The sequence below is a fragment of the Condylura cristata genome, unplaced genomic scaffold, assembly GCF_000260355.1.
Source record: "Condylura cristata isolate star-nosed mole 26May11 unplaced genomic scaffold, ConCri1.0 scaffold00017, whole genome shotgun sequence".
In the NCBI taxonomy this organism is placed as follows: domain Eukaryota; kingdom Metazoa; phylum Chordata; class Mammalia; order Eulipotyphla; family Talpidae; genus Condylura; species Condylura cristata.
In genome coordinates, this window is record NW_004567118.1 from 3,202,673 (window position 1) to 3,225,416 (window position 22,744).

A 22,744-nucleotide genomic window follows, 5' to 3' on the forward strand; every position below is an offset into this window, starting at 1 on the left:
AATGGTCCAGTGCTGCACTTGGATCAGAGGCCAGCGCTGGTTCTGGACGTGGGGAGAGGGGAGGCAGCGGCGGCGGTGCTGCTGATTTACGGCTGGGCAGTGTGGCTGGAGCGCTTCCTTTGATCTCACCCACTGGCCTAAGAAGCTTCTGCCACCTCCCCATCACGGGGTCTCCCCAACTGTTCGGCTTCCAGAGCTAATTTGGCTCCAATGTGCAGATGGCAGCTCCGGTTACCGAGTCACAGGACTGGTCGACGCGGCCTCAAGTGCACCATGTTTTTCCTTTCCCAATTCTGCACGCACAGCCTTCTGCCCTCTTCCAGCGCTCAGCCGCCCGCCTCCCCTCAGGGCGCCTGCAACCAGCCGTGACGCGGTCGGCACGCCTGCCCTTAAAGTTCCCGGCTGGGCTCCGCCCAGCCAGCAGCGGACTCCACCCTAACCCCAAGTCCCAGGCGGCCGCCGGCTCCTCCCAGCACCAAGAACTACAAGTCCCGCCGTCCCCCGCGCGCGCTCGGCCGCTTCTGCGGCGTCCCCGACTCGCGTTGCTTGTGAGTCATCCAGGAGTGCCTCCCATTGGCCTCTCTTCCCTGCCAGTCACCTGGGAGCATTGAGGGGCGGGTCACAGGTTGGAGATCCGGATCCGGAGCGGCTGAAAGGCGGAAGTGGAGGCCCGAGCCTGGGACACAGCCGGGGGGAGAGGATCGGAACCTGTCCGAGCCCGGGCCCTAAGTAACGCCGCCGCCCCGGAGCCGCCGTGAGTGTCCTTGTCCCGGGATCCGTGTCCCGCTCGCGTTAAGTCCTTTTCGGGGCAGGCCTTCCTCCCGCCCAACCCCGGCTTCGGGGGATACTGACCCCTCCCCCGATCCGTAGCCCCCTCTTAAGGGGCGTCCCAGACGTCGGGCCGCAGGGGGTCCCTTCTTCGCTTCTCTTCCCTGCCTTTCGTGAGCTTTGGGTTATCCCCCGGGCTGTCCTGTGACCTGTCCAGTTCAATTGGAGGAGGGAGAGACCCCAAGTTCCGCTCCCTCTGCTCCTAGAATTGGAGGAGTCTCTGGCTGGTGCAAAGAAACCTGTCTCCTTTTCCTTTCAGAGGTGGCGAGGAGTGTTGTCGGTCGTCATTTTTCCTCACCCTGCCCCTGTCCCACACACACACACACACACACGCACACGCACACGCACACACAAACACTTGTGCCTCCAGCTCTAGAGGAATTTTACCTTGGTTCTTTTTGGGGGGAGGAGTGGGGGGTCCTAAGCGAGACCGTTGCACACTGCACGCTCCCACAACTCCTACCTACTTCCTCTCTTTCTCAAGCCAGAGAGCCAACAGGATCTCAGCAGAGTTTGGGTTACTTTTTAGGAATGAGCTGTTTTTCTCCTTGCCTCAGCCCCTCTGCCCCCAATCCTGTCCTCCAGTTATGTTGCTCTTTAGTTGTGTTGTTCTGAGTATCTCTCTTCCTGCCGCTCAAGAATTTAGCTGAGGTTTGCTTAATCCTAGCTACAGATCACAGATCTGGGTGGATCTGCCCATTCATTATCTTCTGTCTCTCCTCCTCCTCCCCCCTTGCTCCAGGCTCAGCACTGTCCTCCCTGAACACGTGAGTGTTTCCCAAGCTGCCACTGAGGGACTGCTCCTCCTGGGACTGCTGCCTTCTGGCCGGTGGGGAGGAGGAACAGATTGGGAACGAGGAGTCTGGAGTTGAAGGGTCCTAGACCGTCCCTTTCCCACCCCAAAGAGTGCACGCGTGCACGCGCACACACACACACCGCCACCCTGAGCAACAGGTCCTCTTCCCTTCTGGTATCAGGGCCGATCTCCATTCCCTTTTAGACTTGGATCAATTGTGGGTAGTAGAGAAATAAGTTGAGATCATAATGGTACCTCTGTATTCTTAATGGGCTAATCTTGGTAGCCCAGGGAATTCCCATATGTGCCAGAAAATGCTAGTTCCTTCCAGACATCCCAAGAGACTACCTGTACTGATATATGATCCTTGTCTGTTGCCTGGGACTTAAATGTGTGAAATGGCTGCTGTGTCAGACTAAGTTGGGAGGCTCTTTGTTATGTGGCCAAAGTACAAGCCAGAGAATGTACTTTAATGAGGGCAACCTGACTCTGAGGCCATGACTGACCCTTGCAATCTCCAGTGGAGGAAAGGAAGACAGTGCCATCTTTGGTGTTTCTGTGGCTCAGTATTCTGGGCACCTTCACTGCCCTTGGATGCTATTTGCAAGTACTAAAGATTTTTTTTTTTTTGTCTTGAGAGCTTTTTGACTTCTGGACAGCCATCAGTGATCGTTTCCTACAGTCTTGAGCTAGACCTGGCGGTGCAGTTATTTCACTTCTTACTGGACAACAAAAAAAGCCTTCCTTCAATAACTGGAGCTCAAATTCTCTGTATGGGTGTCTTTGGAGGGTGTTGGAGTCTTCTACACCAATGTAGTTTCTCTAACCTGGTCAGCCTGTGCCTCGGAGGGGCAGGGCCAGAGAGGCCACCTGCTCATTTGGCTATTGGTGTGAACAAACTTACTTCCTCAGAAGTAAGCCATGGATCTGGAGCTTTTGGGGTGACCAGTCTTCAGAAGGGGCCTTCCTTGTCTGGACATGCTCTCCTGGCTCTGATTCTGAAACACTTTTAAAGAAGCTCTCCCAGGGAGCCGAGAAGGCGCCCGTGCACCAGGTGGCTAGGCAGCCCCTTCTGGCATTGAGTTATAGAGTCTGAGGAGAGATCTAACGCCTCTGGGCAGAAAGAGGGAGGCTCTTGTGGGGGGCAAAAACCCTTCCTCTCTGGCCCACTCGTCTCCTCTCCTGCTGCTTAAAAGCTAGTTGGCCTTTATCCTACTTTGATACAAAAGGGGGTAGTTAACAACTGATTTTCAGAAACCATCTTAAAGAGATGCTGCTGAAGGAAATTAAACAACTTACTGTAGGTCACATGGAAAGTGGCAGAGAGAAGGGTTTTAGAGCTCAAGATTGGGACAAGATGCACCTCACCTTCCGTGCGAGTGGCCCTTTGGCAGTTCGTAAAAAGAGTGGACTCAGTGGTGGGCAAGCTCACGCCAAGTGCAGACCCGCCAGCCTCCTCCACTCTGCTTCCTTCCTCCTCCCCATCCCTTACTCACCCTCCTGCCCTCCTTCTTGGTCCCCTTCTCCTCTGCCTGGGGGGCCCATGCAGCTGTGACTGTGCTCTGGAGGGCCTGAGAGCTTGCTGACATCTCATGCCACTTATTTCTTGGGAGCCTAAGAGTCATGATGGCTAGAAAATGAAAGTAAAAGTGACTGGACTCAGGGGTCCCTCGGAGCAGGCTAACGGTATAGTGAACCAGTGGGGCTCACCTCTGCTTAGCCCCTGACTCTGCTTTGGTGCTGCCTCTTGCTTGCAGGTGGGAAGAATGTGACTCACCACCAGGAGCTCTTTTCAGTAGAATTTACAGGGAAACAGAGCAAGGTCACATTTAAATTCAGCCCCACCAAGCACTTCTTAGAAAGACCTTTCTTTCTCTGAGGTAAAGAGAACAGTAATGTGGTGGGCTGGAAGGCCCTAGGACATTAGAATCATCCAGACCTGATTCCCCCGTTTTAAGTTGTATGGCCTTGGGCTTAGAACTTGACCTCCTGAGCCTCTCTTTCTTCCAATGGGGATATAAAATATATTGCAGGATTAGGAGCAAAGGGTGAAAGTGTGAGTCCATTCCCGAGTACAGAAATTTTGTGGGTCCATGGCATTTGGGAGAGGTATCACGGAATTCCTCCCTTACATTTTTTTTTGGCCCTCCCTGGTGGCACAATGGGTTAAGGTGCTGCCCATGAAGTCATCGCAGCCACTGCAGCATGAGTTCGATCCCTGGCCAGGGTGGGTGACACACAGGGCGTGGCAGACCTCTACTGACGCACCTGCTGCTCCCCTCAACAGTGTATATTTTAGTCAGTCAGCCTATTCTGCTCTCCATTCTGACTCTGGTGAATCCTCTCACCACCTACCCCTGCACCTCTGGCCTATACCCCATTCTGTGTGCATAAATAAATCTTTAAAAAACTCTTAGAAAAAAGGGTTTGTTTATTTATTTATGCATACAAGAACTGGGATACAGGCCAAAGGTGTGGGAGGTGAGAGGATTCACCAGAGACAGAGTGGAGAGCAGAACATCAGATCTACTGAAATAAACTGCTGAGGGGAGCAGCAGGTGAGACAGGAGACATCTGCCTTGCCATGTGTGTCAGCTCCCTGGCTGGAGAGCGAACTCATGCTGAGTAGTTTCATAGTGCTGAGACCTAAACCCTTGCACCACCAGGAAGGCCCTCCTCCCTTAGAGTTCTGATTCAACACCCATACTATGTGTCACTGTGAAGCGTGGTGCTTTGCTTAATGGTGTCACATGTTGTCTTGTCTTATAGCTGCTGAACAGTTGATGTGGGTATTCCCATTGTACAGACCGCTAAGCCATGGCTGTTCTGCTGGGCTTCCCCACCCTGCTGGGGTTTCTGACCTGTTGGTGTTGTGTACAGCGGGCCCACAGAGCCAGAGAGAGGCCTTTGCATCTCCTGGGCCCTTCCATCTTGCTCACTTTTTTTTTTTTTTGTATTTTAAAGATATATTTATTTATGCATACAAGAACTGAGGTACAGGCCAAAGGTGTAGGGGTGAGAGGACTCATCAGAGAAAGAGTGGGGAGCAGAACAGGCAGATCTACTGAAATGCACAGCTGAGGGGAGCAGCCAGTGAGACAGGAGAGGTCTGCTGTGCCATGTGGGTCACCTCCCTGGCTGGGGATTGAACTCATGCTGCAACGGCTGCTGATAGCTTCATAGTGCTGATACTTAATCCCTAGTGCCCCCAGGGAGGCCCATCTTACTCAGTTTTAAACATTTTCACATTAAAATAGTTCTGGATCTACTGTAGATAGAATGCAAAGTTCGTGTGAATTTAAGCTAAAACAGGAAACTTGAAGACAATAGTTCAGTTGCAGCAGACTGCTTTGGGTTTGATTCTCAGATTCTCCCAGGGTTTTGCTTTTTCTTTCCCCTGACTTGAGTCAGGGTACTTTGTTGGGGCCATTTTAGAGACACCATTTCAGGAAGGACTTATAAACTAAGCTGTCCCCAAATCGAATTAATAATGCTGTCTGGTAGAGAAGAACTGAGATACTTCTGAAGGCATTCTCTGCCTCATCATACTGATTTTTTTAAGCTTTCTTTAAGCATACAAAACTGAGGTACAGGCCAGAGGTGCAGGGGCGGTGAGAAGATTCACCAGAGACAGAGTGAGGAGTAGGACAGACAGATTGATGAAGCACACTGCTGAGGGGAGCAGCGGGCAAGACTCCTAGGAGAGGTCTGCCGCGCCACATGGGTCACCTCCGGGCAGGATCAAACTCACACCCACGTGGCCCCTTACAGTGCTGTGCTTTAACCCGTTGCGCCACCAAGGAGGTCCCTCATACTGTTAATAGCCGGGTGTTGCATGGCACTGGTTTTCAGGGTAGACATACCTATGTGGAAACAGCGGTACAAGACCCAGCTAAACTCTTTGAGATCTGCCTACTACAGGCGAGGTGACCTGAGCCCTTTTGTATGCTGTGACCCCTTGAATCCTCATAGTGGCCCTGGAAGAAGGTGCCGTGTGTGACCCTCACAGACTCCACAGCAAGCGGCAGAGCTGGGGCCAGAGTGTAGAGTCTGCTTGGGGCCCTGTGCAGCACAGGGCTGTCTCGAGCTGTGCCTCCCCTGCCTGGAGGCAGCAGCTCCCCACTTTCTTCCCAAAACTCAGGTGGCTGCTCAGTCCCCTGCTTCCTTGGAGCCTTTCCTTCCCCCAGGCAGGCGAGGACGGGCCTCCCGTGCTGCCTCCCGTGACTTGTCTGCCTCCGTGCATGGCGTGTGGCCCGCAGGTGCACCGGCCGGTGTGTCTGTCCAGCACCTGCCTGCACGTGTGGTGGGTGCCCACTGTGGTCTTCATGGGAAGCACAGCCCCTGTGCTCCTGCCCTGGCAGCTAGTTCAGGCCACTTCCCATCACACACTTCTTAAACTCACATAGCTTGGTGTCAGCCTCTCATTCGTCTGATTACTTGGGCCATTTCTTCTGTCCTTCCTCCAAAAAACTCTCAAAGACAAAGCAGACAGGTAAATAAGATGGATGCTACAGAAAGACTGATGCGGGGCCGGGGAGGTCCAGGTCACATACTCAGTCTCCAGAGGATGGGACGCCCCAGATTTCCAATGCCAGCAGAGAGATTCCTGGGGAAGGCAGCTGTGTATGGTGGGGCGGCAGCAACCCCAGGCCAGCTCTTAGTGGGGATCCACAGAAGTGAGCTCCGGCCCAGGTGCTGCGTGCACAAGGCTCCTTGAGGTGGGCTTAGGAAGGTAGGGCCCACAGCTCTGTAGACCACTGAGTGGTGTGATCTACACGTGGGGCGCAAGCATGGCCCCTGAGCGCCCCTGTTACCCTCTCCTCACTGTGGACTATAGTCGCCTGGCATTCTATGATCTTGGAAACTGCAAGTTTAAGGAGCGGCATGAAATGAAACCAGTTACCTCAGGCTGAGAGAAAGAAGGGTTGAGCGCCTATGGCACATGTCTGGTCACAGAAGCATCATGAAATGTCTAAATAAGAACCCAGGACACTTCCAATACCTAACAGTAATTTGGGCTCATTCATGCATTTTCTATCCTGTTTGTTGGCGGGCTGGAACCCTGGCCAGCAGCTTGGCTGTGGGCAGGCGCCCACCCCGGACGGGGTGACCTTCCACCCGCGCTAGGCCAGGCCATGGAGAGACGCCAGGGAACCTAGCGAGCACACCTTTGGGGTGTGAGTTCTTGCAGAGAGAACCTGCACAGGCATGGCGAGGCCTGCCAGCTGCACATAGCAGCCCCTCCCAGTAGATAGTTCTCTCATCATGATGTCACGAAAGTGATGTGAAACGAGACCTTTCGTGTATTTCTGTGGTTCTTGCCCACCCCCCGCGCTCCTGTCAGCCCAGCTTGTTTCTGCAAACATGAATTCATGGTGACTCCGGTCCTTGGAGCTCATCTTGTCATTGATGAGCTGTGCCTTGTTTTTTCTTCTTTTTTTAAATTAATTTTTAAAAAGATTTATTTATTCTTATAGAACTGGCATACAGGTCAGAGGTGCAGGGGCGGTGAGAGGATTCACCAGAGACAGTGAGGAGCAGGACAGGCAAATGGACGAAGTACACTGCTGAGGGGAGCAGCGGGCAGGTCAGGAGAGGGGAGCAGTGGGCAGGTCAGGAGAGGTCTCCCGCGCCATGGCCTAGGATCGAATTCTTGAATTCTCGCTAAAGCAGCTGCAGCTAGCTTTGCAATACTGGGCTTTAACCCATTGCACTATTAGGAAGGGCCTGTTTTCTTTTTTTTAATAAAGTTTTATTTCAGAATAGTTTAAGAAAAATCACTAAGGTGGTAGTTTTTCCACACCCCCCTCCACCCACTTTTTACTATTATTATATCTCTATACAGACACAATACATTTCTCAACACTAATGAATCAGTATCAATACTTTGTTATTAACTAGAGTCCAAACTTTATTCAGTCTTTATTCCTTACCTTTGATCTCATGTCCCTTTTCTGTTCCTAGATCCAGGATAGTGCAGCCGAGTCATCACGTCCAGTCAGGCTGCTCTCTGACAGATTCTCAGACTTCCCATGTTTTCGATGACCTTGACAATTTTAAGGACTATGCGCAGGGTTTTATAGCATGTGTCAACTGGGGTTTGTCTGAAGTCTGTCTCAGGGTTAGACTGGAATGATGAGTTTGGGAAGAGGATCACAGAAGTGCCTTTCCCGCCATGCTGTCTGGGAGCAGAAAGACAACAGTGACATGACTGTCATGTCCCCTGGCTGAGGTGACGCTTGTCAGGTTTCTCCCTGCAAAGTTCCATCTCCCCTTTCTTTGAAAGGAAGTCACTACCCATAGCTCACCCATGAGAAGTGAGTCCTCCTCTTCCCGCAAGGTCTTTGTTCTCCCCCATTTATCTCCAGTAGTGTGGACACTAATTTTCACATTGGTTTAGAAATGGTTTAGAACCCAGTACTATCTTTTTGCTCTGGTTCCACCTTTGCTCTTCGGCTCCCCTTGACCAGTCTCTATCATTTTCTTGTTTTCATTTGTGAGCACCTTGTCTCTCTTCCACACACTACAAGATGTTGCAGGCTCACTTGTTACTTCCGCCAGCATCCTAGAGAGAGGTCTCTCCAGGCCACAGTCTTTCAGTAAACACTTCCTCTCAAGTACGTCACCGTGGAGCATGTGGATGGATTCGCTTGTTTTTTCTCTTGATGATTAGTCATAAACACTCAAGACTCCACCGCTGGACAGGGAGAGGAATACCTGGGAAATCTCCCCCGGGAGAATCCTGGGCCTTGACCTAAGAGCAGGCTATTGCTTCCCTGCTCGCTCATTCATACTTGTGCCCCTCCCGGACCCATTGATCCAGAAACGGTCAGGTTGGTATTTACTCTGGAGTAGGAAGAGACGGGATGTGAGATGTGATTGTTATCTAGTTCAGGCACAGCGTTCTCGGGCTCATGGCATGGAGCTGCATCTTTTGCTGCCACTCAAAACCAGACTTCCCCTTCAGGAGCGCTGTAGGTTTGTGGCTCTAGGCGGGCTCAGGCTGTCACTTGGAGCTGCGATCCTGAATCATTGAGAGCTTAAATCCTTCCGCTGTCCTGTCACCCTTCTGAAGATGTGTAACTGGAGCCCTGCTGGAAGTACTAACTTGGGATCCTAACAGGAGTTGGTTTATGAGCTTCTTGCCTTCTATTCATAGCTCCCTGTGTCCCCGTCAGGTGGCTGTCGAGCTTCAGGACCCAGGGGAGGGTGTGGGTGGCCTCCCCAGCCCTGGTGCCTCTCCAACATCTTGTATTGCTCTCCTGGTGATGCCAATTTCCAGACCTCTAGCATTTTCAGCCTGATTTTTAAAAAAGGTTTACTTATGCATGTAAGAACTGGGGTACAGGCCAGAGGTGTGGGGGATGGGGTGAGAGGATTCACCAGAGACGGAGTAGGGGACAGAACAGGCCGATTGACTGAAACATACTGCTGAGGGGAGCAGCAGGCAGGTCAGGAGAAGTCTGCTGCGTCATGTGGGTCAGCTCCTTGGCTGGGGATCGAACTCATGCTGCAGTGGCTGCAGTTAGCTTCATGGTGCTGCTTTTTAGTCCCTTACAACACCAGGGAGGCCCTCAGCCTGATTTTCTAAAAAGGAACTCTGGTTTCTTGGTCAGCTGTCCTATTCCTGTCCCCTCCCACAGTGAACTACTTCTTCCCTTTCCTGAAAGAGATAGGAGGGTGTTAGTGTTGTAAGATGGTTTGTGTTGTGGGACTTTTTTCTTTTGAGGAGTTAAGGGTTTGCCTGGCTGAGGGCTTCAACTCTGTGCTAATTTGTTTGGGTGGTGGTGATCCCCCCATTCTTGTGGTTTTGGAAGCCCGTCTCCAGAGAGTATAAAGGTGGGTTGTTGACAGGACACAAGATACCAGGCATGAGTTGGCCCCTATCCTGGGACACTGTGAGAGTTGGTGCCTGAGTCTGTTTGAGTCATTCTAACAAAATACCGCCAACTGGCTGACCTATCAACAACCAAGATTTATTTCCTACAGTTCTGGAGCCCGTGAGGTTCCAGAGAGTGTTCCAAAGAGTGCTCTGAAATGTTTTTGAAGAGGGCACTATCCCAGTCATACAGGCTCTGCCTCGTGGCCAAGTCACCTCCAAAGGCCCCTGCCCCCCAAAAACCATTGCATCAGGGACTGGGATTCCAATGTATGGATTTTTGGGGGACACAAACATTCAGACTACGCGTAGCAGCTGTCCCATTCAGCATCCTTGCTGAAGATGGGGTCCACGGGTGGCGTTCGAGTGCTCTGACTGAGAAGTCCCCTTCCTTCACAGGATTTCTTGGGGCAGTGAATCCCCTACCCTGCAACAATGACTGGTGCTCACTGAGCCAGGCCCTTCAGTGGGTGACATGGTCTCTGCGATTCCACCTGAGGAAATGGGTTCAGTGACACAGCACAAGGTCACCCTACTGGATGGTAGTGTCAGGATCTGGCTGACTCCGGTGCCTGAGCTCTTAACCCCTGTGCAGAAGGAACCTTAGGGTTCCTGGGCGTTGGCGTGAAGGGTGAGTCCTCTTGTCTTTGGACTGTGGCTCTGTCAGGGAAACCTGCTCTGGCAGGTGAGTGTGTGTTTATACCTTTGACTTCTCCATTCTCTTACCAGATCTAACCAGATCCAACCTTTGTCGCAGGCTTGGTTCGCCATGTTTATGAGCACCTGCTATGTGTCAGGTGTGATGTTTTGTGCTGTTGAAACAAAGGAAGCACATAGTTTGCCTTTGAGGACTTTGTAGGTTGGCTTTCTCATCGCTGGTGCCCTTGGTTGCGCCTTCCAGCCCTCAAGCCCCCAAGTTCTAGCCTCTCTGCACCTCTAACAGTCTTACGAAAATTTGTGGCCACAAAAATAGAAGTTTGATTCATACACTGAAACTTGTTTAGGCCCATTCGCTGCCTGATTTCTTCATCTGGTGCCATCCTCTGTTTTGTTCGGCAGAAATTAAAGAAAAAGGCAACCTAAAACGCTGTCGCCTGCCACCCAGCTCTGAGAGCAGCCACTTCCCTGGCCCCACAGAGAGAACGCCGATCTTGCTTCTTGTCGGTTGGGCAGGCTTGGGCCACGGCATCTGTGGTGTCTGAGCAAGAGGAATTTGGCCTGCTGGGATCCGATGCCTGATTCTCTTTTCCCCTGCTCTTCTCTCAAACACGACCTCTGCCCCTGCTGTCTCTAGCAGCCGAGGGCAAAGCAGAGACGGCAGTGAACTGAATTCCCATGGCTTCCTTGTGTTGTTTGATAAAGACAGGACGTTTGTGCTAGTGTCAGTTGTTGGTCTGAGGAGCTGGATGAACAGGTGCTGCTGCTCAGTGAGGGTGGCAGGCTCCTGGGTCTGGGCAGCAGTGGGGTCACATACTGGCCTAGCTGCTCTTCCTGGTCGCTCAGAGACCCTCCCGAGGCGGGTGCCAGGGAGATCCCAGTGAGACCTGCCCGAAGGACTGTCGCTGCACGGGCTTGTGAACCAGCTGGATCCTGTGTCCATGCTACTGGCCCCCGTGGGACCCGCTCCATCCTGGGCTGGGGAAGGGACGTCCGTCCTAGCGTCCCACCCTGCACTGGCAGGTGAGATGCTGAGTAGCGGCACATGAGCCACCGCAGTCATGGCCCCTTGCCCGCATGCCCAGTGGCTGGATGTCTGCATGGATTCGTGTTGCAGAAAGTGCTGGACTTCAAATTGGCCTTTTGCTGGATGCTTCTTACAGAACTGCCCGCGTTGGGACCTGAAAGCTGCTGACTGAAGTGCGCTGAGTGCGAGGCCAGGCTTATGGGGACAGTAGTCTCTTAGGAATGTCGGGGTTAGGTCTAGGGCCTTGGTGCCTCCTAAAATCAGTAGTCACGATGTGCCATGCCTGGTGCAGCTGCAGGGAGCCCCTGTCTGGCCTTGCACACTACTCAGCCTCCCGAATCCCCGGCTCCTCTGTTGGCCATCCGGACCCACAAATAAGAATCCCAGAACTGCCTGGGGATGCTGAGGCCATCTGTGGGCAGTGTGGACAGACCACACTGTGGCCTGTGTCAGCAGATATGCGGGGTGTTCCCCCTGCGGCCCTCCCCACCGGCAGTCTTCCTCCCTGTGAGTGCAGGAAGGAGAGGGAGCAGAGATTAGAGGTTTCCATCCTTGGCCTGGAAGTTAGTGCTGACTCTGGCGGACCTGTCTGTTAGCTTGGATGGAGAAGGATTTCTTGGCTCTCCACTCTGGGCAGGTGCCAGGAGGCTGGAGGTCTGCCCCTCAGGTGGCATCCACCTTACTCTGTGGCTCTGGCCCAGGGGCACAGCAGACCCCGCCACACTAGGGGAGGTTGGGGGGCGCAGCCGTACTCTGTCCTGGCTGATTCCTGGCGAGACGCCGGCTTCAGCCCGGGTGGTGTGAAGGACCACTCGGCCCCGTGTCTCCAGGGTTTGGGCTCTCGGTGGCCCACTCGCCGGTCCCTTTTGTAGCCTCCTGGAGTTGGTGGCCTCATCGGACCTCATCTCACTTACCTCTGGACTGAGGAGCATCAGATCATCAACCTCTTTTCTGTTAAGATGACAGAAATGTCAGCTTCTCTTTTTTTAAAAGATTTATTTATTTATGCAGATAAGAACTGGGGTACAGGCCAGAGTTGTGGGGGGTGAGAGTATTCATCAGTCAGATGGGGAGCAGATGTATTGAAATATACTGCTGAGGGGAGGAGTGGGCGGGTCAGGAGAGGTCTGTCACATCATGTGGGTCACTTCCCCTGGCCGGGATCAAACTCGTGCTGCGGTGGCTGCGGGCAGCTCTATAGTGTTGCGCTTTTTAGCCTGTTGTGCCTCCAGGAAGGGCCCAGGCTTTCTCTTTATCATTGTCAAGCTTTAAAGAGCTTTTCGTTTGCAGTTAAGTATAAACAAAAACTACGTTCTCATTAAATATGCAGCAGTCATATTATTTGTGCTGAGTCCTTTATCTTGCCCTTAGTTTGTAGATCTTCATTCTCCTTTGCTCCTCTTCTAACTCAGGCTTCGTCTTTTGATAGCCTTTGTGATTCTGTATTTATACTAAAGAGGAGACAGAAAGTATCTCATACACAGGGGAGCCAGATTGGTATCATAGCACTTCTAAGTTTAATTTCTCATTGTTGTTTGCAAACTTCTATGCCAGCAGCATTTCCAACCTTTATATTGAAGTCTAACTACTGTAGAAAAGCACAGAAGTCTTAGGTAGCCCTGAGGGTTCACATTTGTAGATTTGTAGACCTCCAAATAGCTCCGTCCCAAATCAGGACATAGAACAGCAGCGTGAGTGTGTTTTTCAAATTTGATCCAAACGCATTTTCCACAGTTCAAAGTCATGTTCCGCTAGTGTATGTGGTGACATCGTTAATATTCTTTGGTTTTCTGTCTCTGGGGGAGCCTGTGGGAGTTCTGAGTCCGGCACAGGCTCCACCACCAGCTGGCCCTCGCCCTGCCAGCTCGCTTGCCTTCGTCTCCTCTCTGTCGGACAGGCAGCACGGGGTGTTCAAGCCCCTCCGTAGCTGGGACAGCGAGCTGGACAGGGAGACAGTCGGGTGGCCTCTCAGAACGGTGGGTGAGGCCCCTGCCACTTGTGGGGCGTCGCCCTGCAGTCTGAGGGTGCTGCGGACACCATGCCTCTTGTTAAATACAAGCCTCCGCGAGATAAGGGCCGGAGCTGACAATGGCCCTTGTATGAGTTGGTCAAGGTCACACAGATAATAAATGTTGGGGCCTGGCTTTAACCAGGTCTGCCGAGACCTAACCTGCTTGTCCTGCTGGGGTAGGGCGAGTGGACACCTCCGTGGCTCATGTGGCGTCAGGTTCTTCTGTGCTCTGGGTCAGCCGCCAGCTCGTGTCTGGGTAACCCTGCTGCGCATGTGCCCTGCGGTCGTGAATTTAGGAAGAGCGGTGTTCTTGAATCTGGGGGTAAAGTGCCTGCCAGCTGACACGAGCTCTTTTATGCTGTCCACCTTAGCCTTTGGGCCTCATGACCTCTCCCCTGTGTCCCATGCTTCATTTTCTGCAAGCTAACAAATTGCTTCTGCTGAAGGAAGTCTTCTCTTGCCCAAGTCTTGGGGTGGTAAATATTAAGGAATGTTAATGTCCACAGTAAAGTGCAGCTGGAGAGTCGCTGGCCAGAACCACCTCCGTGGGGCTCGGGATGGGGTCACCCGGTTCTCCACCTCCCTCCCGCCCCAGCTAACTTAACCTTGAGTGAGCAGCCTTGGCCCAGCCTCTGGTCAGCAGAGTCTGATTGGTTTCCCTAATCAGCTCACTATCCAGACTGTCAGCTAGAGGAAGTCTTCTGAAGCAAACAGGAAGCGTGAGAGACACCCATCTGCTGGAATTGCTCAGCCTTTTACAGGAAGGACCATGAGTATGAAGTGGGTGACTTCATGGATTAGAGAAGAGAAAGGTGAACATTTCAGACGGGGGCTGGAGAGGGTCGACAGTCCAGTAGCACATCTTCAGAAGCTTCAGGATGGAGCAAAGACTCAGGCCCAGCGCTCTCTGACACACCTGTATCCCCACAGTGCTCATCTGGGGTGCCTGTCTGTCTCCTGCATTCCTCCCTCCTTCCTGTAGCAAGGGTGTCGCTCATACTTAAAGCACTGTCCAGAGTGACTTGGGGAACTTAGGTTAAACACCTTGGTTTCTGGACTCCCCCTCAGGAGGGTCTGGTTCAGTTGGTCAGAGCTGCTTTCTCTGAGTGATTCTGATGGGAGAAGCTTGAGACCCACGGACCTGTAGTGTCCAGAGCAGAGGGAGGAGCAAAGAGCAGGCTCTGCCCTTTCCTCCCGCTTCTCGCCCACCCTTGTGGCTGGGCTCGCGCCCTTCATGCCTGTCACCTGTGCAAGTGTCTAGAAGCTTGGGCCCTTTGGCCCTTTCATTCACTTTGCGGGAAAACGCATCAGGTGCCCTTCTCTCTTCCCCCACCCCCGGCCCTTGCCTTTGCTCAATGTCCTGTGTCTGGTGAGGTTGGGGTGCGCACTCACTCGTTCTTCACAGTCTTCAGACAGACCAGGCTCTGGTTTGGAGGGGGGTGGGGACCTCATCTTGGCAAGGAAAGCCTTGACCACGGGTCTGAAGTCTGCCCATTCCAGCAGCAGGAAAATACCCCAGAGGAGCTCTAGCCTACCTGTAGTGCGGTGTTTTTTTGTTTGTTTTTTGATGTTGCTGAAACTAGCATTAAAGACATTCTTTTGGCCCATTCTGTACCGCATAAGAAATTTGGTTTCGGCTTTAGCTCTTCAAGAGACCGCTTTTCATGTGAAAAAAAAAGACTTTTATGGTGCCATGTTTCTTTCTAACTGTAGCACCTGACTGCACCTGTGGGTCATTCCTGCCCTGGCTCAGAGGAAAGATCCCTCTGTGAGGATGCCTACTCCAGGCAGCAGGCCAGCTCAGTCATGACTTCACCTTTACCACCTGACATAAAGGTTTCCCAATCTTGAGGGGTGGGGATGTATGTGTAAAATTCCTGGGGCTCTGGGGCTGGCCTGCAACTATCTTAGACACTCCTGTGTCTCCATGAGCCCTTCATGGCAAAACCAGCGTCCTCTCTGCCTTATTGTGGGAAGGTTCAATACCTGTTTTCACGTGATCATGAGGGGAGGTGGCAAAACCACGGGGCGGCAGGTCATAAAAAGTGCCATGTGCCTACTAGCTATCTCTGGAAGGCCGCACCAGCGTCCAGGCAGACCTTCCCCAGCCAGTTTGTGCCAGACGGAGCACCTCCGTGTTTGGAAGAACGGCAGGCCGGGCCCTCCTCGCTCCACAGGGTTTGGCTGCACGCGTGACTCCGATGGCAGACTGTCAGCAACTGGGCGCATGTTCCTGGCTCTCCTGGCTCGTTAAAATATCAAGTCCCGACTGGGCTAGTTTGGCAGGGATAAGACTCAAATGTTACCTCTATTTTTCTTCACTCACCCCCACCCCCATAGCTGCTTTGGGAATCCGAAACTTGGTACTCTGCTCCCTCCCCCACTCTTCTGCACCCCTTCTTCTAACGCCTCAGCCACACTCTGTCCGGGGGGTCCATGGTGACAACCAACTAGTAACCCCTCTGTGGTTTCCCTCTGCGCTGTCCTCTGACCTGGCCTCGGTGGCTCTCCCCGGGTCGGGAGGACTCTGCAGTGCAGGGTCTGTCGCTGTCACTGGAGCCAGACCTTGCTGGGCAAGCAAAGCTGCTGCTACCAAGAGTTTCCTTCACCCACAACCAAAGAAAGGTGGGGGGGGGGCATCACCTCCATCTTTCCTGCCCAGGCAGGGGGAATGAAGAATGACAGCAAGGCCCTGAGTTTGTGTCCGTGCAGGTGGCCTTGAGCAGGGCGTTTGCTACCTGAGGAGTGGGCTGTTGACCTGCGAGAACTGGAGATTGTTTGAAAACTGACAGATGAGAATCGCACAGCTGCTCGGGGCACGTCAGCTGCCTCTAAAATGCACTTGACTTAGTAAGCACCTGAGCGCCCGGCGCACACCCGACCTGGAGGATGGCAGCGCAGCGAGGCGGGGAGCAGAGGCCTGACCCAAGGCTGCTCTGCTCAGCGCTCCTCAGATGAAAGAGCATCCGAAATTATAGGCGATTTCATAAATTGCTTTTCTTGTCACTAGTTGAGATTACCCCCCCACCCCGACTTCTTCCTGTAATTTTGGGGAAGAGGTGGCCTCCATTTAAACCCCTTTTCCTTTGGTGCTGTCCAGAAAGGAAACTTGTTCCTGGGGTTAGTGAATCATTCTTCCTGAAGCTCACTTTTTAAACAAGTTGCTGGGAGAACTTGGATGTGAAAAACGATCTGGGTTGAACAAAGCGAGCCCTTTGCTGTCCGCTGGCTTCCCACCCACAGTCCCTGTTTTGTGCACTGACTTTGACCCTTAGGGAACACACTCCCCTTGCTCGGGGGCAGCAGCCCTCTGCGGAGCTCTGCCTCCTAAGACCCCTCCTTACAGAATGCAGCCACTCAAAGGGTGGCCTGTCCAAACCGCTCTCTCCCCCATCAGGCTCCCACTGAGCGTGCAGCACCGAGTGCCCACGTGCGCCCAGTAAGCGGCTCCCGCACACCAGCTCCCCATCCTTTGCAGCTCCAAAATCTCGGGGACAAGCTTGTCCTCCAAGCTGTCACACTCCTAGTGACTAAGATGTCAGTGCCGGAACACCGCCTGTTGGGGTGCGGGTCTGGGTGTCCCATGTCTGGCTCCGCCCACCCATACTCCCCCTGTTCTCTCCCTGCGTCACCCTGTGCCTGTGCCAGCAGAGAATGGAACTGAGGTCTCTATTTAAAAGGGAAACCTGGCAGCCGTTCTGACCACCAGCAGAGCACTGGCATTGCTGTGTGTTTTGTTTTTTAATGTGTGTGAGACTTCTGGCCCATCAAAACTGAGAATGGGGGGGGGGGGGGAGAAGCTCAGGATGGGGCGTGAAGTGAGGCTTTGATTCCAGGGTACAGTGAGGCCTCAGACTGAGCAAGTATGTCGCTCCTGCAAGAAGAAAATAGCTATTTTGATAACGACGTGGACTGCCCAGGCCCTTCAATGCCCCTGAGGGAGGCCAAGCATCTGGTCTGAGCTGTGCCAGTGGTGCCAGGTCTGAGCTGTGCCTGTGGTGCCAGCATCGGCCTCGCCATCGGCTCTGGCGCTGCAGAGGCGGCTGGAGCCCGAGCTCCAGTGTGGTGTTTGCTGACCTAGGTCCCAGTGTCTTCTGGGAGGCGTGGTGGTGGTTTGCGGACTGAACTGTCACCAGGCTGTCCGCCCTTGTCCTGGGTGTGCTTGTCTATACGCGGACATACATGGTTGGGAAGCAGTGTGTCCACTCAGCACCCAAAGGTGGGAGACCACTTTCCTCTTTCCTTTCAGAAGTTTGTGGAGTGGATCCGTGACTCGCACGGCCTGGTCAGAAGGGCCTGGTTCAGGTGCTTCTGACCCGGGGGCAGGGGTGAAGGGGGGCAGCCAGCCTGGTCGCCAGGCGGCCATCTCTGAACTAACCCGTACTTCTCGTTGTTCTCTCGCAGTTGGAGGCCCCCTCCCCACTAAGTGCCTCTGCGTAGCGCCGGCCCCACCCCACGCTCACTGGTACCTCGACAGCGGGAAGGGCCATGGCGGGTCGGGGAGGTGCAGCGAGACCCAATGGACCAGCATCAGGGAACAAGATCTGTCAGTTTAAGCTGGTCCTGCTGGGGGAGTCTGCGGTGGGCAAGTCCAGCCTCGTCCTCCGCTTTGTCAAGGGCCAGTTTCATGAGTACCAGGAGAGCACAATTGGAGGTGAGTGGGCATAAGTGTGCGGGGTGATCTCTGGGAGGTCACCAAGTGTCTTGGCCTTGAGGAGAAGGGAGCTGCCTGCCCAGTGAGGCTGTCCACACCTGGGGAAGCAGCACCTCTTCCTCATCTGGGCTCCAGGCTGGCCCACAGCTGGTCAGCCTGTTGGAGTCCTGGTGAGCACGGCCCTGGCAATAGCCAGGAGTTGAAAACGGCCTTTCTCTCCTGGTTCTGCCACTTCATTATTTGAGTGGCCTTGCCGCCAACCCTCCTATGGACCTGGGCTCTGAGGGCCTTCTTACTACGCCAGGTAGTGCTTCTGGCCTGGCCACTCTCACTTTCCAGAATGGGGAAGTGGCCTGATGATGGGCAGGCATTTCTGAAGCGGACCTTTCTGGAGCTTGGGGCCTGTCACCAGTTTCCCAGGGGTCAGCATTTAGGATGTGAGGGTCTATACTTAGCCCCCTGACTCAGTGGCTAGTATAAACCTCGAGGGGTCCAGGCCAACCCTGGGCCTCATTCACCCTCTCTAGCTGCTTGGTTGGAGGTTTCCAGGCAGCTGGAAACAAAATGGGCCGTGTCAGCAGTCTCCTGCTGCCTCCTCAGCACTCAGTCAGGAGCTGGAGAGGGGAAGTGAGGCAGAGCCCTGGCCCCTCGGGTGGAGAGCAGATGAGGAAAGCAGGCTTTCCACACCAGCTTTTCTGGGATCCTTGCTGGGCCCCGGGCAGAGGGGACACCCACCTGCCTCTCCCAGCCCTAGACTTCCTCCCATGAAGCTTCACTCCTCCTCTTGCCAGAGGTAGGGTCACTGTGTTCCCTGAAGGTCAAGCCATAGGATGGCCAGTCAGGAATGAGTCTAGGGCAGAGCTGGGGTGACAGCCAGTTAGCGTGCCTGGAGGTGTCAGGGGCGGCTAGGGAACTGGCCGCCCCGCCTCCGCCTGGCAGTGGAACAGCGTGTACTTTCAGGCGTCCCCAGCATAACTAAGTGTGTGAGGATGTCCTCAGGAAACCGAAGGCAGGGACACCTCGGGGCTGGAGCAAACTGAGGGACTAGTGAGGCTTCAGCTGCTCCCTGAGGGGAAGGTGGAGGAGCGCATGCCCACCCTTCCAGGCTCGGGGTCACTTCCAGGCCTTCCCTCTCCTGCCCCTGGCTGCATTCATTTTCGGAGTGATCTGAGATGGCTCAAGAGCAGCAGGCTGCCCTTGTCCTCCTGCCCTCACCCAGTGCAGGCCTGCAAAGCCTGTGCCCTCCCCATCCCCACTGACATGCACAAAAACACAACCTCCAGTCGCCCTGCTGCTGCCTGCTCTGGCTGCTGGGGAGTGGGGGTGGGGAGGGGTGTGCGTCCCTCTCAGCAGAAGGCTTCTGAGTGCCGGGGCCTGGTTGTGGCATGAAGGGAGACTTCTCTGGCTCCTCCTTACTGGTGACACCACTTTGCCTCTTACAGCGGCCTTCCTCACACAGACCGTCTGCTTGGACGACACAACAGTCAAGTTTGAGATCTGGGACACAGCTGGACAGGAGCGATATCACAGTCTGGCCCCCATGTACTATCGGGGGGCCCAGGCTGCCATCGTGGTCTATGACATCACCAACACAGTAAAAGATTTTCCCTTATTCTCAACCCTCCATTTTTGGATGGGGTGTGGGCAGAGTTCGGCTGTGGCTCAGGGGTTGTCTCACCAGAATCCTTTGGGTGGTGACATCTTTAGGCACCTTGGCTCTGCTGGCTTAAGCTTCTCTAGTGGGTGGTCCTGGACAGAATGGCCCCTTGATGTTCTGACCCTGTCTCCCAGGATACATTTGCACGGGCCAAGAATTGGGTGAAGGAGTTACAGAGGCAGGCCAGCCCCAACATCGTCATCGCACTCGCGGGTAACAAGGCGGACTTGGCCAGCAAGAGAGCCGTGGAATTCCAGGTGGGCATGGACAGGACTCAGCCCCACTTGCCCCCTCCTCACTCCCTCAGTGGCTCGCTAGCTCAGGGAAGGGCCCTGTTGGGAGGCAGCAGGGGGACTGATTTGCTGTCCTCTCAGACTCAAGGCATCAACATGAAAGAAATGAGCGCCTGTATCCTTGTTCTTTGGCGGTAGGATATGTGCGTGGTGGCTGAAGCATCTGCTTGTTTTTTTCTGTAAACTGGCTTTAGGAAACTTACTGGAAAAGAAATACTTTTTTTCCTGTAATACTTGCCCATGGTAAATTTTAAAGATTGATTTATTTATTCATATAGAACTGGGTACAGGCCAGAGACACGGAGGGTGAGAGGATTCACCAGAGACAGAGAGGGGAACAGAACAGGCAGATCGACAAAATATACTGCTGAGGGGAGCAGCGGCCAGGTCAGGAGCAGTCTGCCTCGCCATGTGGCGCTCCTCCAGGGCAGGCGGGAATTGAACTCATGCGGAAGTGGTTTAAGCTTCTTCATGCTGTGCTTTAACCCGCTGCGCCACCAGGGAGGGCCACCCATAGTAAATTTTAAGCACTCTCAGAAATATGAGATGTAAGGCTCTGATCCTGGTCTTTCCAGAAATACAACCACGTCTGACCGCTGTGTGCATAGGTGGGGCCTGCCCTGCGTGTCCTGTGCGTCACGTACTTCCTACCAGTCCTCTACTGATGGGCTGCCAGCTCATGTGTGACAAGACTGGAAGCGGTGCTGCAGTTGACAGCCATGTATTTACCCACTTTTGTCCAAACGTGCAGGTGGATTTATAGGCTAACTTTCTAGAAGTATTTCCTAGCCTAGTGATCTTGAAGAGCAGGGAGGCAGGATGGTCTTAGGGAGACCCAAGTCAACATCTTCCAATGTCTGTGAGCTGAGGGGGTGCTCGATGTGAAGGGAGCCGGGGGTGTGGTGCAGGGGTTTTGGGGGGGCGGGGACCCTTGACCCGAAGCCTCTGCATGCTGTCCATTACATGATCAGGGAAGGTGTGGGTTCTGGGCCCCAACCCCTGCCAGCTGTCAACATTTCCCTCCCGCCCACTCTCTCACCTCCATCCAAACCAGGAAGCACAAGCCTATGCAGATGACAATAGTTTGCTGTTCATGGAGACATCAGCAAAGACCGCAATGAACGTGAATGAAATTTTCATGGCAATAGGTACGTCGCCTCTTCTTGTCCCCGTCCTCTGACTAGGGGCCTGTATTACTTGCCAGCTGTTCTGCGATCAGTCTCTGGGCTCCCTTCACCAACACAGCTTCCACCATTTTAAATTTGTTTTCATAAGTGTTTTCTTCATCTGATCCCCAGAAGTCTCTAAAGCCTGAGTCAAGGTCTCAACCTTTCATTTCCTAACCCTTTAGCTTGCCACAACCACCATCACATCCCCTACCCACACATTAGGGTGTGGGGCCTCAGCTGGCCAGGCAGTCATTCTCCCTGGGTTTGAATTCTGGCGCTGCATCTTAGCAATGATGTGCTCTTGGGCTAGTCACTTAACCTCCCCTGCCTCGGTACTCCTCAGCGTGCACCAGGCACTCCGAAACCCTCAGGATGTTCGTTCTCAGTGATCTGGGGGCAAGGCCAGATTCTGCTCAAGTGGATTTGGGAGAGCATACTGGGGTACTCTCACAAGCACATTTCCCCCTCCTCTCCCAAACAGCGAAGAAGCTTCCCAAGAATGAGCCCCAGAACGCAGCTGGTGCTCCCGGCCGGAACCGAGGTGTGGATCTGCAGGAGAACAGCCCAGCCAGCCGGAGCCAGTGCTGCGGCAACTGAGCCCTCCCCGCCCGCGCCGCCTTCTCCGCCCACAGCGCGCCCGAGCTAGCGAGCCAGCGAGCGACTGGAACCCACTCTAACCAATCGTACTTAACGACTCGGGCCACCGCCAGGGGTGGGGGTGCAGGGGGAGCGGTCCACCATGATTTCTTCACATAATTTTGCTCATAGGGTGGAGTAATTATTCCACCTGCACCTTTCTGTACAATACTAATTCAATTTTAAGTCTTAAGTCACTTTTTTAATATATATGATCTGCTCTTCCCACTTCCTGCCCTTTCTACTGCTCTCCCACTCTTCCTTTGCTGGTAGTGTGCCCCCATCCTTGAGTCTTGGAAGGGTAGAGCAGTTACCCTTCCTTTCCGCTCGCTGGTTAGCGATCAGCAAGAGCATCTTATCCTGACTGTATTTGGAGTGGGCTTGGTTTTGACAGTGGGGCAGGCCTTAGGGGTTCTGGAAGGGAGAGCTTTTCTTCAGCTGACCGTCACCAGGCTGCAGACCCCAAACCCCCAGCCCTGACTCACAGCTGAAGAGAAACCACAGCATCACCACAGCATTATCGTGACAGCCATGAACTCATCGCCCACAACCCGCCCCTGCCCCCTCACCCTAGGTCACCCTGACCTCTGGCTCTGAGCCCTGTTCTGACCAAATCACGATGAGAAGTATTTGGGGAGGGGTGGGTGAGGGGGGATCGGGAGGGGTGGAACCAACTTTTTCTGTATTTTGTATTGTATGTTTTCTTCAACATGTAACCAATCAGTATCTTGTCAATATAGTCAGCCGATCGATCGACCTCTAGCTTGTCTTCCTTGTCTCTCTTTGGCAGAGTTAGCAGACCATACCCTCTCTAGCTCACTTGAAGTTAACTGAAAGCAAATCACTAAATCTTGTTAAACAAAAGCACCTCTCTTCCTTCTCTACTCCCCAACCCCCCCATGAGGAGATGTTGGTGGTCATGATAACAAAGAGAAAGAGGCCTTCACTGTTAATGGCTTTAATGGAGTGGGGTGGTGTACTACCAGCCGGGGGCTGAACCTCCCCAGCTTTGAGGCGCCTCCGTGATACACAGTCTGTCTTTGAAAATAATGGGGGTCAGAAACATCAAGCGTCCTTTGACGTTTTGGTTACTCTGTACCAGAACCCTGAGGAAGTAGGAGCACTGATGCCGCCTGG

At 53.6% G+C, this 22,744-nt stretch overlaps 1 protein-coding gene across 1 annotated transcript; it reads left to right on the forward strand.

The window, feature by feature from the left end:
- The first annotated feature begins 602 nt into the window (after positions 1-602).
- Positions 603-22,369, forward strand: RAB5C (RAB5C, member RAS oncogene family). Its single transcript, XM_004684174.2, has 6 exons — positions 603-754; positions 17,603-17,852; positions 19,295-19,446; positions 19,644-19,766; positions 20,857-20,950; positions 21,453-22,369. The coding sequence occupies exons 2-6, from the start codon at positions 17,687-17,689 to the stop codon at positions 21,566-21,568; spliced, it is 651 nt and encodes a 216-aa protein (XP_004684231.1). The 5' UTR covers positions 603-754; positions 17,603-17,686; the 3' UTR covers positions 21,569-22,369.
- Positions 22,370-22,744: the final 375 nt, after the last annotated feature.